This window comes from Urocampus carinirostris, chromosome 16 (assembly GCF_059441175.1).
Source record: "Urocampus carinirostris isolate Australia breed hairy pipefish chromosome 16, RoL_Ucar_1.0, whole genome shotgun sequence".
NCBI lineage: Eukaryota > Metazoa > Chordata > Actinopteri > Syngnathiformes > Syngnathidae > Urocampus > Urocampus carinirostris.
In genome coordinates, this window is record NC_142364.1 from 11,974,564 (window position 1) to 11,990,039 (window position 15,476).

Below are 15,476 nucleotides of genomic sequence, written 5' to 3' on the forward strand. Positions count from 1 at the left end.
TTTTTGAGTTTTCCCTTGCCCTCGTGTAGGTTTTAGATCAGAGGATGGTGTCATAATAGCCTGTAGTCTGTAATAGTCTGTGGTCTGTGCAGCCCTTTGAGACTCCTTGTGATTATAGGGCATCAAAAATAATTATGACTTGACTGGACTTGACTGAAGTTTTTGAGTTTTTCCTTGCCCTCATGTAGGTTTTAGATCAGTGGATGGTGTTATAATAGTCTAATAACCTGTGCAACCCTTTCAGACTTCCTGTGATTAAGGGCTTTGACCTGACTTGACTTGACTTGGCTATAGTTTTTGGACCCGCTCCTGCGGTCATCCCCAGCCACGTAAAGCCCGCGGGGGCTATGTTGGTAACCCCCCTCCCCTTTCTCATCCGGGTCCACGGCTGCAAGTTGCAGACGCGCGCATCAACAAGCGTCGCTCTAGCGCATCACAATAACTACAATTTTACGTTATTCGTTTTTTTTCCTTCCAAGTTTTGAGGGGTTTCTTGCACCGTGGGTGGTCTAGACTCAACCCCCCCCCCCCCCCCCCCCTCACTTTTTTTTCCGAGCCCCCGTAAAAAAAACTACCCCTCCATTCTAACATCAGCGCTTTTGCACGGACGCAGAAAAGGAATCCGACCTCTTTTTAATTCTCCTATTTTCTTGCCGGTTTTCTTTCCTGATGAGCTTGCAATGAAGGTTCCGGAACCGAGAGAACCTTCCGCGGTTCATTTGGACCGGACCGCTGCTGCAGTGCAAGTTGGACGCGGCGGCGGCGGTTCGGCAGGTGGAGGCAAAAACGCAGACGCCGGATTCTGAAATCCGGAACCATTTGGATCACCACAGACAGGGAAACGAGTAGATAGGTATTATTTGGATCAAGACAGAACCAAAAGAAGTTGACTGCTACCATTGGGATCACGACAGAACCAGAAGAAGTGGATCAGGACTATTTGGACCACCATACGACCGACACCGGAGGACTGTATCGAAACAGAGTGGGATTTAAGTGCACCCGGACTATTTGGACCACCACAGACTAGAATCAAGTGTTCCAGTGGATCACGGCAGAACCCAAACAAGTGGACTGAGACCATTCGGACCACAACACAACCGAAACAAGTGGACCAGGACCAGGACTGGAAAAAAAATACAATTTCTAGACTGGAACCTGGATGGAAATGCGGATCGGAACCGATTAAGTGGACTTGACACGTACGCGCGCGGAGATGGGTGAGTGCATGACAAAAAAAGAGAAAAAAATCAATAAGCTACTTTGTTGGAATGAATTGAGGAAAAGGGATTTCGAAGCGCTGCAGACCCCACCCCCCCCCAACCCCCCCAGCTTTATTACCGACCTGGCTCCGAATTCGTAATGCGAAACGTTGCGCAGGAGAGACGATCGGAATCATTATATTTCTAATGTCTTTATGTTCTCCATCATCCACTTGACCAATTTTGGAATAATAATGATGCGTGGGCGGTTATTACAGACCATTGCGCAATACAAATGAAAGGCGATCTGAATATTTATTTAATTGTATGTAATCAGTTTCCTTAATCATCCATCCGCTTGACCAATTTCTCCAATACCGTGTGTGGGAGGTTGCAAAGGGAAACAAGTCAACGTATTTCCCTCAAAATGAATAAATAAGGGGGAAAAAACACCAACAAAAGTGTTATCAAAATGAATGGTGAGGTACAGAAAGACAAGGCGAGGAAAACACCAATGGAGGTGAATTTAAACGAAATTGTGAGGTACAGAGAAACAAGGCAAGGAAAAACACCAATGAAGGTGAATTGGAAATTAATGGTGAGGTACAAAGAAACAAGGCGAGGAAAATAAAAACAATGAATGTTTTGTCAAAGGGTATGGTGAGGTACAAAGAAACAAGGCAAAGAAAACAAATGAAATTGAATCTAAAAGGAATAGTGAGGTACAGAGAAACAAGGCAAAGAAATTAAATTTAAAATAAATGTAAATTACAGAGAAACAAGGAAAGGAAAAACACCAGTGAATGGGATGTCAAGAGGCATAGTGAGGTACAGAGAAACAAGGGAAGGACAAAAACCAATGAAATTAAATCTGAAAGGAGTAGTGAGGTACAGAGAAACAAGGCAAAGAAAAAATATATAATGAAATGGAATGTTAAAGGAATAGTGAGGTACAGAGAAACAAAGCAAGGAAAAACACCAATAAAGGTGAATTGGAAATTAATGGTGAGGTACAAAGAAACAAGGCGAGGAAAATAAAAACAATGAATGTTTTGTCAAAGGGTATGGTGAGGTACAAAGAAACAAAGGAAAGAAAAAAAACAATGAAATTGAATTCAAAAGGAATAGTGAGGTACAGAGAAACAAGGCAAAGAAATTAAATTTTAAATGAATGTAAATTACAGAGAAACAAGGGAAAGAAAAACACCAGTGAATGGGATGTCAAGAGGCATAGTGAGGTACAGAGAAACAAGGCAAAGACAAAAAACAATGAAATTGAATCTGAAAGGAATAGTGAGGCACAGAGAAACAAGGCAAAGAAAAAATATATAATGAAATGGAATGTAAAAGGAATAGTGAGGTACAGAAAAACAAGGCAAAGAAAAAATATATAATGAAATGGAATGTAAAAGGAAAAGTGAGGTACAGAGAAACAAGGCACGGAAAAACTACAATGAAAGTGATGTCAAAAAATTTGTGAGGTAAAAACACCAGTGAATGGGATGTCAACAGGCATAGTGAGGTGCAGAGAAACAAGGGAAGGACAAAAACCAATGAAATTGAATCTGAAAGGAATAGTAGGGTACAGAGAAACAAGACAAGGAAAAAACACCAATACAAGTGATATCAAAAGGAATCGCGAGGTATATTGGAACAAAGCAAGGAAAACACCAATGGGAGTGAATTTAAAAGAAATGGTGAGGTACAGAGAAACAAGGCAAGGAAAAACGCCAATGAATGTGATGTAAAAAGGCATGGTGAGGTACAGAGAAACAAGGTAAAGACTAGATCAATGAAATTGAATCTAAAAGGAATAGTCGAGTACAGAGAAACAAGGCGAGGAAAAAAAACAATTAAATCAAATTTAAAAGGAATGGTATGGTACAGAGAAACAAAGTACGGAAAAACAATAATGAAAGTGATATCACAAGGAATGGTGAGGTACAGAGAAACAAGGCAAGGAAAAAAACAATGAAAATGAATCAAAAAAGAATAGTGAGGTACAGAGAAACAAGGCAAAGAAAAACACCACTAAAATTGAATTTAAATGGAACGGTGAAGTGCAGCGAAACAACGTGCGGAAAAACATTGAACGTGATGTCAAAAGAAATGGTGAGGTACAGAGAAACAGGGCAAGGAAAACACAGATGAATGTGTTGTCAAAAGGCATGGTGAGGTACAAAGAAACAAGGCAAAGAAAAATTTATAATGAAATTGAATGTAAAAGAAATAGTGAGGTACAGAGAAACAAGTCATGGAAAAACAACAGTGAAATTAAATTTAAAAGGAATGGTAAATTACAGTGAAACAAGGCACGAAAAAATACTATGAATGTGATGTCAAAAGACCTGGTGAGGTACAGAGAAACAAGGCAAAGAAAATATATATAATGAAATGGAATGTAAAAGGAATAGTGAGGTACAGAGAAACAAGGCATGAAAAAACAACAATGACATTCATTTTAAAATGAATGGTGAAGTACAGGGAAACAAGGCACGGAAAAACAACAATGAAAGTGATGTCAAAATAATTTGTGAGGTACAGAGAAACAATGCAAAGAAAAAAAACAATGAAATTCAATCTAAAAAGAAATAGTGGGGTACAGAGAAACGAGGCATGGAAAAACAACGATGAAATTAAATTGAAAAGGAATGGTGAAGTATAGAAAAAAACAGGCACGGAAAAATAACAATGAATGCTATGTCAAAAGGCCTGGTGAGGTAAAGAGAAACAAGGCATGGAAAAACAACAATGAATATGATGTCAAAAGGCCTGGTGAGGTACAGAGAAACAAGGCGAGGAAAAACACAAATGAAAGTGAATTTAAAAGGGATAGTGAGGTACAGAGAAACAAAGCAAAGAATAAAAAAAAATCAAATCTAAAAGGGATGGTATGGTACAGAGAAACAAGGCACGGAAAAACAAAAATGAATGTGATGTCAAAACGCCTGGTGGGGTACAGAGAAACAAGGTGAGGAAAACACATAAGAGTGAATTTAAACAGAATAGTGAGGTACAGAGAAACAAGACAAAGAAAAAAAAAAACAAATCAAATCTAAAAGGGATGGTATGGTACAGAGAAACAAGGCACGGAAAAACAAAAATGAATGTGATGTCAAAACGCCTGGTGGGGTACAGAGAAACAAGGTGAGGAAAAACACATGAAAGTGAATTTAAAAGGAATAGTGAGGTACAGAGAAGCCAGTTATGGAAAAACAACAATGAATTCGAATTTAAAAGGAACGGTATGGTACAGAGAAACAAGGCAAGGAAAAACAACAATGAATGTGATGCCAAAACGCCTGGTGGGGTACAGAGAAACAAGGCGAGGAAAAACACAAATGAACGTGAACTTAAAAGGAATAGTGAGGTACAGAGAAACAAGGCAAGGAAAAACAACAATGAATGTGATGCCAAAACGCCTGGTGGGGTACAGAGAAACAAGGCGAGGAAAAACACAAATGAACGTGAACTTAAAAGGAATAGTGAGGTACAGAGAAACAAGGCAAAGAATAAAAAAAAAATCAAATCTAAAAGGCATGCTATGGTACAGAGAAACAAGGCACGGAAAAACAACAATGAATATGATGTCAAAATGCCTGGTGAGGTACAGACAAACAAGGCGAGGAAAAACACTAGAAAGTCAACTTAAAAGGAATAGTGAGGTCAGAGAAACAAGGCAGAGAAAAATCACCAATGAAAGGGATTTTAAAAGGAACAGTGAGGTAAAAACACCAATGAATGTGATGTCAAAAGGCCTGGTGAGGTACAGAGAAACAAGGCAAGGAAAATGACATGACAAAGGATGAAAAATGAAACAAAAAATAAACCAAATTTGAACCTAAAAATGACCTAAACCACTTCAAAAATAATAATAAAATTAAAAAAAAAGATATATATCTGTATATCTGTCTGCCTGTCGGTCTGCCTGTCTGTCTGCCTGCCTGTCTGTCTGTCTGTCTGTCTGTCTGTCAATTCTCGCGAGCCCTTTTGGGAAAAAGTCAGGTCCGTAGCAGCATGCAACACATCCGCTGCTCAAATCCCTTCCTAAACGAAGTGAACCCAAACGAGACGGCAAATGACCTTCAAGTGACCTTCCTATGACCCCCAGTAAAAGGTCAGCCGGGGAGACTGGGTCAAAGGTCACCAGAACCCCCCAGGGAGCGAGAAATATTTTTAATATGTACGAGATAAAATAATGCAAAAGGGGAAAAGTGACGTTCACGGTGAGGCGCAGAGAAACAAGGCGAAGACAAAAATGTCAAGGCACAGGGAAACCACGTGAGGAAAAGCGATTGCAAAAGGAATAGCGAGGCACATTAAAAAAAAATAATCATTGAGGAGGCAAAGAGAAAGTGCGAGTAACTATAAAAATAAAGGCTCTATATAGATTAAAAGGGGGCCTAGAGAAACAATGCAAGGCAAAATACTACTAAAAAACAAGGCCAGAGTAACCATGTGAGGAAAACATCAATGAAAGTAAAAAAGGAAAGTTGACTGTGAGGGTCGTTTTCAAAGAATTTAATTTAATTTTTGTTGGGGGAATTCAACAACATTTCAGCTCCCCTCTCTGAAAAGTGTGGACACCCCTGGTCTAAATGTTACCCCTAACCCTTACCCTTACCCTCATAACCCTAAACCCTAGGAATTGGAATCGTCTTTATAAGTGCTGTCCGCATTCATTTGGATTCCATGTTTTCAGTTCAGTGGACTGTTTTCCCTTTTTCCTTCTTCCTTTTCCCCTATTTCTCTCCCTCCTTATTGTTCTTTTTTTTCTAATTTTCATCTCCTTTTTCCTATTTTCCTATTTCCTTTCCTCCCTTCTTCCATTCATTTTTCCTTCTTCTTCTTTTTCTTTTCCTCCCATTCTATATTTCAATTTTCCCTTCTGTTTTTACTTTTCTCACTTTTTTCTCTTACTTTTCCCCTATTTCTCTCCCTCTTTATCGTTCTTTCTTTTCTCATTTTCACCTCCTTTTTCCGATTTTCCCATTTCCTTTACTCCCTTCTTCCATCCATTTTTCCATCTTCTTTTTTTTTTCTTTTCCTCCCCCTCTATATTTCAAGTTTTCCCTTCTGTTTTTACTTTTCTCACTTTTTTCTCTTACTTTTCCCCTATTTCTCTCCCTCTTTATTGTTCTTTCTTTTCTCATTTTCACCTCCTTTTTCCAATTTTCCCATTTCCTTTACTCCCTTCTTCCATCCATTTTCCCTTCTTCTTCTTTTTCTTTTCCTCTCCCTCTATATTTCATTTTTTTCCTTCCTTTTTTACTTTTCTCACTTTTTTCTCTTAATTTTTCCCTTTTTCTCTCCCTCTTTATTGTTCTTTCCTTTTTCCTATTCTCCTCTTTTTTTCTATTTCCCCATTTACTTTCCTCCCTTTTTCCATCCATTTTCCCTTCTTCTTTTTTTTTTCCTCCCCCTCTATATTTCATTTTTTTCCTTCCATTTTTACTTTTCTCACTTTTTTCTCTTCCCTTTCCCCTATTTCTCTCCCTCTTTATTGTTCTTTCTTTTCTCATTTTCATCTCCTTTTTCCTCTTTTCCTATTTCCTTTCCTCCCTTCTTCCATCCATTTTTCCTTATTCTTCTTATTATTTTCCTCCCCTTCTATATTTCATTTTTTTCCTTCCTTTTTGACTTTTCCCACTTTTTTTACTTACTTTTCCTCTTTTTCTCTCCCTCTTTATTGTTCTTTCCTTTTTCCTATTCTCCTCCTTTTTCCTATTTCCCCATTTCCTTTCCTCCCTTCTTCCATTCATTTTTCCTTCTTCTTCTTTTTCTTTTCTTCCTTTTTTCTTTCCATTTTCCTTTTTTTTTGCGTGTGTGTTGAAACAATGAACCAATAGGATCCCGGCGGAACGGTTGCTCTATTTTTGAGCCGTCTGTTCGGCAAAAGTGTCAAATTGAGGTGGGGAACTTTGGTAGTTTGCGGCGAGGACCGAGCGTATGTTGATTTTCTCCCTTTTATTATTGCTCGGCTCGCTCGCAAACATCGGGGGAAATCAGGAATGGGACGCGAAAGGCGAAAAGGACGCCATTGTGTGTGTTGGAATCAGGAAAATAGCTTCCCGTTTTTTTTCTCCATTGTTTTATTTTTTTCCTTTACTTGTTTTCATCCCTTTCTTTTTTTCCTCTTCTCTTCCTTTTCTTGCTTTCTTCTCTATTCCTTTGGAGGAACTTAGCAAACTTTCCTTTCATGTTTTGTTCAGTTAGACCCAATTGGCATTCCACTGTATCCTGCATCTTCACCTTTCAGGTTGTGTTCTTTCAGATCCAGTTAGTGTTCCAGCATGATGTCATGAGAATGTGTCGTTGAGCCTGTATTAGCGTAGCTTTGATTTATTGTATTTGGGAAGAATATAGCAAGCTACTTTCATGTTTTGTTCAGTTAGACCGAACTGGCATTCTACTATATCCTGCATTCTCACCTTTCCTGTTGTGTTCTTATAGATCTAGTTAGTGTTCCAGCATGATAAAATGGTGATGTGGTGTTGAGCCTGTATTAGCGTAGCTTTGATTTATTTGATTTGGGAGTAACCGAGCAAACCTTCCTTTCATGTTTTGTTCAGTTAGACCCAACTGGCATTCTACTATATCATGCATCTTCACCTTTCATGTTGTGTTCTTTCAGATCCAGTTAGTGTTCCAGCATGATGTCATGGGAATGTGTCGTTGAGCCTGTATTAGCGTAACTTTGATTTATTGTATTTGGGAAGAATATAGCAAGCTACTTTCATGTTTTGTTCAGTTGGACCGAACTGGCATTCTACTATATCCTGCATCCTCACCTTTCCTGTTGTGTTCTTTCAGATCTAATTAGTGTTCCAGCATGATAAAATGGTGATGTGTTGTTGAGCCTGTATTAGCGTAGCTTTGATTTATTTGATTTGGGAGTAACCGAGCAAACCTTCCTTTCATGTTTTGTTCAGTTAGACCCAACTGGCATTCTCCTATATCCTGCATCTTCACCTTTCATGTTGTGTTCTTTTAGATATAGTTAGGTTTTCAACATGATGCAGCAAGGATGTGTTGTTGAGCCTGCATTAGCGTAGCTCTAAAGTATTTGAATTTTGAGGAACCGAGCAAACCCCTTTCATGTTCTGTTCAGTTAGACCCAACCGGCATTTTACTTTATCCTGCATCTTCACCTTTCATGTTGTTTTCTTTCAAATCTAGTTAATGTTCCAGCATGATGTAATGGGGATGTGTCGTTGAGCCTGGATTAGCGTAAATTCGTTGTATTTGATTTGGAAGGAACATAGCAAACGTCCTTCCATGTTTTGTTCAGTTAGACCCAATTGGCATTTCACTGTATATTGCATCTTCTCCATTCATGTTTTGTTCTTTCAGATCGAGTCAGTGTTTCAACATGATGTAGCGGGTATACGTGGTTGAGGCTATATAAGCATAGCTCTGATGTATTTGATTTGTGAGGAACCGAGCAAACTTTCATGTTTTGTTCAGTTGGACCGAACTGGCATTCTACTATATCCTGCATCTTCACCTTTCATGTTGTGTTCTTTCAGATCTACTTAGTGTTCCAGCATGATGTATTGGGGATGTGTCAGTGCGCCTGTATTAGCTGTAGTAGCTTTGATTTATTTGACTTGGGAGGAATGTAACAAGCTACTTTCATGTTTTGTTCAGTTAGACCCAATTTGTATTCCAACACATCCTTTGTTGTCTGAAATTCGAGCGCTACTATGCCGAGGTCGCCCTCCCCTCCAGCACAGCCTCTCCTCAATCGGGAAATCGATACATTTTAATGACACATAATTAGCGACTGTGCAAAGAGGAAGCGTTTTCATGCTAATGACTTCCTAGCTTGGCTGCACGATCAAACTAGTCACTTAGGTTGCAATTTTTAAGCTAGCGTGCAATTTATCTAGTACAGTTCACACCCAGGATACTATCCCAGATTAAAATATTAAAATGATCACATTCTGTATATGATTAAATAACATCGCAAATGAATACAAATTTAAATAAGAAATGAAAATTTATTCATATTTGGCTTGGTCCAGTTGTGTAGCGGGTGGATGCAGATGGGGGAAGCTATGGTGACAGAGGGTTATAAAGGAAACTGATTTAAAAACGTATACTTGCGACTACACTAGATTTGCGTTCCCTCTTTGTATTTCTTGTTGTTTTCCTCGCAGATGAACCGATAGAAAACTTTTTTTTGTCCTGGGTTTTTCAAAATATCACTTCCTTTTCAATCAATCTCACTTACTGTCTTTGTATTCAATATTTTCTTGTTATTTACTTACTATATCTTGATTCGCTCATTTGTCAATCTATTAAATTGAGAACCTAATGGATAAAGGCTACCTTTTAACACTTCTTATAGCTCTTATTTTGAAAAAAAAATCAATTATACCAGCCTGAAAATCTACAATTTCATTTCCTAAAACAGTTTAACCAAAAAGTTGACGGCTAATGGCTTTCTTGTAACAATTCCTATAGCTCTTATTTTGAAAACACAATAATACCTGCCTGAAAATCTACCAATTACAGTAAATTGAGAAGCTAATGGCTAAATGCTATCTTGTCACAATCCGTGTAGCTCTTATTTTGAAAGAAATAATGATACCAGCCTAAAAATCTACTATTTCCTAAAACATTTAAATCGAGAAGCTAATGGCTAATGCCTATTTTGTAACATTTATTATAGCTCTTATTTTGAAAACGCAATAATACCTGCCTGGAAATATACCAATTCCTAAAACAGTTACAGTAAATTAAATGAAATTCTATCTTGTCACAATACTTGTAGCTTTTATTTTGAAAAAATAATAATACCAACCTGAACATCTACCATTTCCTAAAACATTTAAATCGAGAAGCTAATGCCTATTTTGTAACAATTCTTAGAGCTCTTATTTTGAAAACCCAATAATAACTGCCTGAAAATGTACCAATTACAGTAAACCGAGAATCTAATGGCTAAAGGCTATCTTGTAACAATTATTAAAACTCTTATTTTGAAAACCCAATAATACCTGCCTGAAAATTTACAAATTACATTAAATCGAGAAGCTAATGGCTAATGCCTACTTTGTAACATTTAGTATTGATCTTATTTTGAAAAGCCAATAATACCTGCCTGAAAATCTACCAATTCCTAAAACAGTTACAGTAAATAGAGAAGCTAATGGCTACATGCTATCTTGTTACAATTCCTGCAGCTCTTATTTTCAAAAACTAATAATACTAGTCTGAAAATCTATCATTTCCTAAAACAGTTAAATCGGGAAGCTAATGGCTAAAGGCTATCTTGTAACAATTCTTACAGCTCTTATTTTGAAAACCCAATAATCCCTTCCAGAAAATGTACCAATTACAGTAACTCGAGAAGCTAATGGCTAAAGGCTATCTTGTAACAATTTTTACAGCTCTTATTTTGAAAACCCAATAATCACTTCCTGAAAATTTACCAATTACAATAACTCGAGAAGCTTATGGCTAAAGGCTATCTTGTAACAATTATCAGAGCTCTTATTTTGAAAACCCAATAACACCTGCCTGAAATTCTACCATTTCCTAAAACAGTTAAATCGAGAAGCTAATGGCTAATGGCTTTCTTGTGATAATTATTATAGCTCTTATTTTGAAACACGGATAATGCCATCCTAGCCAAAAAATAAAAGATAATAGCACTTAAAAGGGGCCGCTTAAGGTTACAAGGTTAAGAGGTAAGCTAGCGCTAATCCTCTTAATTCCTGCCCTGCTAGCTTCCTGTTAGCGGATAGCCATGCTAATGACCTACTGGGAGTTTCTCACTTTGCCTCCGATAGCACCGCAAAGACCGGTTGCTAGCATACTTACTAGCTAGCGTTAGCATCATTACATTTGGCTAAGTTATATTTTCAAGCTAATTAGCTCATTTTTGCTCATTAATGGTTAGTGCATGTTAGCTAGTTAGAGCAGGCTAACTAGCTAACAAGCACTAGTGTCATTGCATCTGTTTACAGCATCGTCATCATGGAACTCCCGCCATTTTTCTAATATAGTGTTTTAATGTATATTTTGTGTCAAAAACTTTCATGTTTTGTTCAGTTAGAACCATGCAGCATATCCTGGATTGCAAGTAAGGGAAGGCATTCCTGTTTCGTTGTACTTTTATGTTATGTTCTGTTAGAACCAGTTAGTATACCATTACAGACTGTGTTGACTTATTTTCATGTTTTGTTCATTTATAGCCAGCTGATTTTCCGTCGTATCCAGTGTTTTATCCAGTCTTCTATTTTTCTGTTTTGTTCAGTTAGGGTCAGTGTTTTAGAACGTGTTTTTATTGTCTAGTTTCACGTTTTGTTCAGTTAGAACCCGCTGGTGTTCCCTCTTATCCAGCGTGTTATCCAGAGTCTTCTACTTTTGTGTTTTGTTCAGTTAGGGTCAGTGTTTTAGAACATGTTTTGTATTGTCTAGTTTCACGTTTTGTTCAGTTAGAACCAGCCGGTCTTCCATCTTATCCAGCCTGTATCCAGAGTCTTCTCCTTTTGTGTTTTGTTCAGTTAGGGTCAGTGTTTTAGAACATGTCTGTATGGTCTAGTTTCATGTTTTGTTCAGTTAGAACCATCTGGTGTTCCATCTTAACCATACAGAGTCTTCTCCTTTTGTGTTTTGTTCAGTTAGGGTGGGTGTTTTAAAACGATTTTCTGTATTGTCTAGATTCACGTTTTGTCCAGTTAGAATCAGCTGGTGTACCGTCTTATCCAGCGTGTTATCCAGAGTCTTTTAATTTTGTGTTTTGTTCAGTTAGAGTGAGTGTTTTAAAACATGTTCTGTATTGTCTAGTTTCACGTTTTGTTCAGTTAGAACCCGCTGGTGTTCCCTCTTATCCAGCGTGTTATCCAGAGTATTCTACTTTTGTGTTTTGTTCAGTTAGGGTCAGTGTTTTAGAACAATGTTCTGTATTGTCTAGATTCACGTTTTGTTCAGTTAGAATCAGCTGGTGTACCGTCTTATCCAGCGTGTTATCCAGAGTCTTTTAATTTTGTGTTTTGTTCAGTTAGAGTGAGTGTTTTAAAACATGTTCTGTATTGTCTAGTTTCACGTTTTGTTCAGTTAGAACCCGCTGGTGTTCCCTCTTATCCAGCGTGTTATCCAGAGTATTCTACTTTTGTGTTTTGTTCAGTTAGGGTCAGTGTTTTAGAACAATGTTCTGTATTGTCTAGATTCACGTTTTGTTCAGTTAGAATCAGCTGGTGTACCGTCTTATCCAGCGTGTTATCCAGAGTCTTTTAATTTTGTGTTTTGTTCAGTTAGAGTGAGTGTTTTAAAACATGTTCTGTATTGTCTAGTTTCACGTTTTGTTCAGTTAGAACCAGCCAGTGTTCCATCTTATCCAGCCTGTATCCAGAGTCTTCTCCTTTTGTGTTTTGTTCAGTTAGGGTCAGTGTTTTAGAACATGTTCTGTATGGTCTAGTTTCATGTTTTGTTCAGTTAGAACCAGCTGGTGTTCCACCTTAACCATACAGAGTTTTCTACTTTTGTGTTTTGTTCAGTTAGGGTGGGTGTTTTAAAACAATTTTCTGTATTGTCTAGTTTCACGTTTTGTTCAGTTAGAATCAGCTGGTGTACCGTCTTATCCAGCGTGTTATCCAGAGTCTTTTAATTTTGTGTTTTGTTCAGTTAGAGTGAGTGTTTTAAAACATGTTCTGTATTGTCTAGTTTCACGTTTTGTTCAGTTAGAACCAGCCAGTGTTCCATCTTATCCAGCCTGTATCCAGAGTCTTCTCCTTTTGTGTTTTGTTCAGTTAGGGTCAGTGTTTTAGAACATGTTCTGTATGGTCTAGTTTCATGTTTTGTTCAGTTAGAACCAGCTGGTGTTCCACCTTAACCATACAGAGTTTTCTACTTTTGTGTTTTGTTCAGTTAGGGTGGGTGTTTTAAAACAATTTTCTGTATTGTCTAGTTTCACGTTTTGTTCAGTTAGAATCAGCTGGTGTACCGTCTTATCCAGCGTGTCATCCGAAGTCTTCTCCTTTTGTGTTTTGTTCAGTTAGGGTGAGTGTTTTAAAACATGTTCTGTATTGTCTAGTTTCATGTTTTGTTCAGTTACAACCCGCTGGTGTTTTGTCTTAACCAGCGTGTTATCCAGAGTTTTCTCTTTTTGTGTTTTGTTCAGTTAGGGTCAGTGTTTTAAAACATGTACTGTATTGACTAGTTTCATGTTTTGTTCAGTTAAAACCAGTTGGTGTTCCATCTTAACCATACAGGGTCTTCTACTTTTGTGTTTTGTTCAGTTAGGGTGGGTGTTTTAAAACAATGTTCTGTATTGTCTAGTTTCACATTTTGTTCAGTTAGAATCAGCTGGTATACCGTCTTATCCAGCGTGTTATCCGGAGTTTTCTCCTTTTGAGTTTTTTTTCAGTTAGGGTGTTTGTTTTAAAACAATGTTCTGTATTGTCTAGTTTCATGTTTTGTTCTGTTAGAACAGGTTGGTGTTATGTTCTATCCATGCATAGGAATGTGCTCTGCATTCACATGCTTTTCTTTTTGTCCAGTTATATCCGGGGTACTCTTCATTTCATGTTTCGTTCATTTGGATTTAAGTAGTGTTTCTACATGCTGTAGTAGGGATGAGTGGTTGTGCTTGTGTTAGCGTAGCTTTGATGTTTTTGAACTCTGAAGACATAGTCCACTTATTTCCTTTCTTGTTTTGTTCAGTTGGAAGGAGTTGGTTTCCCTCCATATCCCATGCCCTCTTATTTTCATGTTTTGTTTGTTTATATATTTTTAGAGTTTGATTATGAAATAGCAGAAGAGTTCCTTTGATTGGTGAAGATTCTAGTAACCTTCCTTTCACGTTTTGTTCAGTTAGAACCTGCTGGTGTTCCGTCTCATCCAGCGTGTTATCCAGAGTCTTCTCCTTTTATGTTTTTTTTAAAACATCTTCCGTATTATCAGGTTTCATATTTTGTTCTGTTAGAGCCGGTTGGTGTAATGTTATATCGTGGTTTAATCCATGCACAGGAATGTGCTCTTCATTCCCCCCCTTCTTTTTTTGTTCAGTTATGTCCGGGATACTCTTTATTTCGTGTTTTGTATGTTTAGATCTAAGTAGTATTTCTATAGGGACGTGTGGTTGTGCTTGTGTTAGCGTATCTTTGAAGTTCTTGAATTCTGAAGAGATAGGCCACTTCCTTTATTTCATGTTTTGTTCAGTTGGAAAGAGTTGGTGTTCCACCATATCCCGTGCCTTATTCTTATCATGTTTTATTTGTTTACATCAGAGTTCCTCTAAATGGTGAAGATTCTAGTAACCTTCCTTTCATGCTCTGTTCAGTTAGAACCAATTAATATTCCATCATATCATGCGTTGTCTTCCTTTCATGTCTTGTTTCCTTTAGATGCAGTTAGTGTTTCAACATGGATGTGTTGTCGAGCTGTTAGCGTAGCTTTGATATCTTTGAACTTTTTTGTTGTTATTCTACCAAATATGACGTCTTCTTCTTTTCATTTTTTGTTGATTTCGATCGAGTAAGTATTTCAACAGCTTGTGTTATTGTAGCTTCTTTAACACCTTTCATGTTCTGTTCAGTAAGAAGCAGTTGGTATTTTACACTGTCCTGTGTCTGCCTATGTTTATGTTTTGTTCATTTTAATCTACCGTAGTTAGGTTTCAATGTGATGTAGTTATCAAGCTTGTGTTATTGTATCTTTAATGTCTTGAAATCTGGAGATATTTATAAACTTTCTTGTTTGGTTTCTGTACACTAAGTCTGATGCCTTTTTCAGTCCCTTTCTATGATCTCTTTTTGTGTGTATATTCATGAGCATTGCTTCTCTAGTCGTGCCAAATCATGACAAATAATAACTACACCTCATTGAGATCCTAGTATTCTTCTTTCTTTCGTGTTTTGTTCAATTAGATCTAAATAGTGTTTCAACGTAAATTATTAAGATCCCAGTAAAAAACTTTAGAACTTTTGTGTTTCTTTCTTTTAGAACCAGTTGGTGTTCCAGCAAATCAGACGTCTTCTCTTTTTCATGTTTTGTTCAATTTGAATAAAAGGGCATTCCACTTCGTCCTTTAATGTTTAGTTCATTTAGATCCAGGGTTTAAACTTCTCATGTCTTGTCCAGTTATAATCAGTTGGTGTTTCGTCTTATTCGGCATTTTACTCCTTTTTATGTTTTGTTCAGCTAGTTAGTGTTCAAAATACGTCCCTGATTCGTCTTACTTTCATGTGTTGTTCATTTAGATGTAGTTAATGTGCCGCCGTGCTTGTGATGGCAAAGTTATGATGTCTTTATATTCTATCA

At 37.4% G+C, this 15,476-nt stretch overlaps 1 protein-coding gene across 1 annotated transcript in view; it reads left to right on the forward strand.

Moving 5' to 3' along the window:
• Positions 1-719: 719 nt before the first annotated feature.
• The window catches only part of LOC148350290 (leucine-rich repeat transmembrane neuronal protein 4), a 160,690-nt gene continuing 145,933 nt past the window's right edge, over positions 720-15,476 (forward strand). Inside the window, exon 1 of the mRNA XM_088355408.1 lies at positions 720-1,220. Coding sequence (XP_088211534.1) covers positions 1,217-1,220 — 4 coding nt within the window. The 5' untranslated portion in view covers positions 720-1,216. The remainder of the gene's footprint in view (positions 1,221-15,476) is intronic.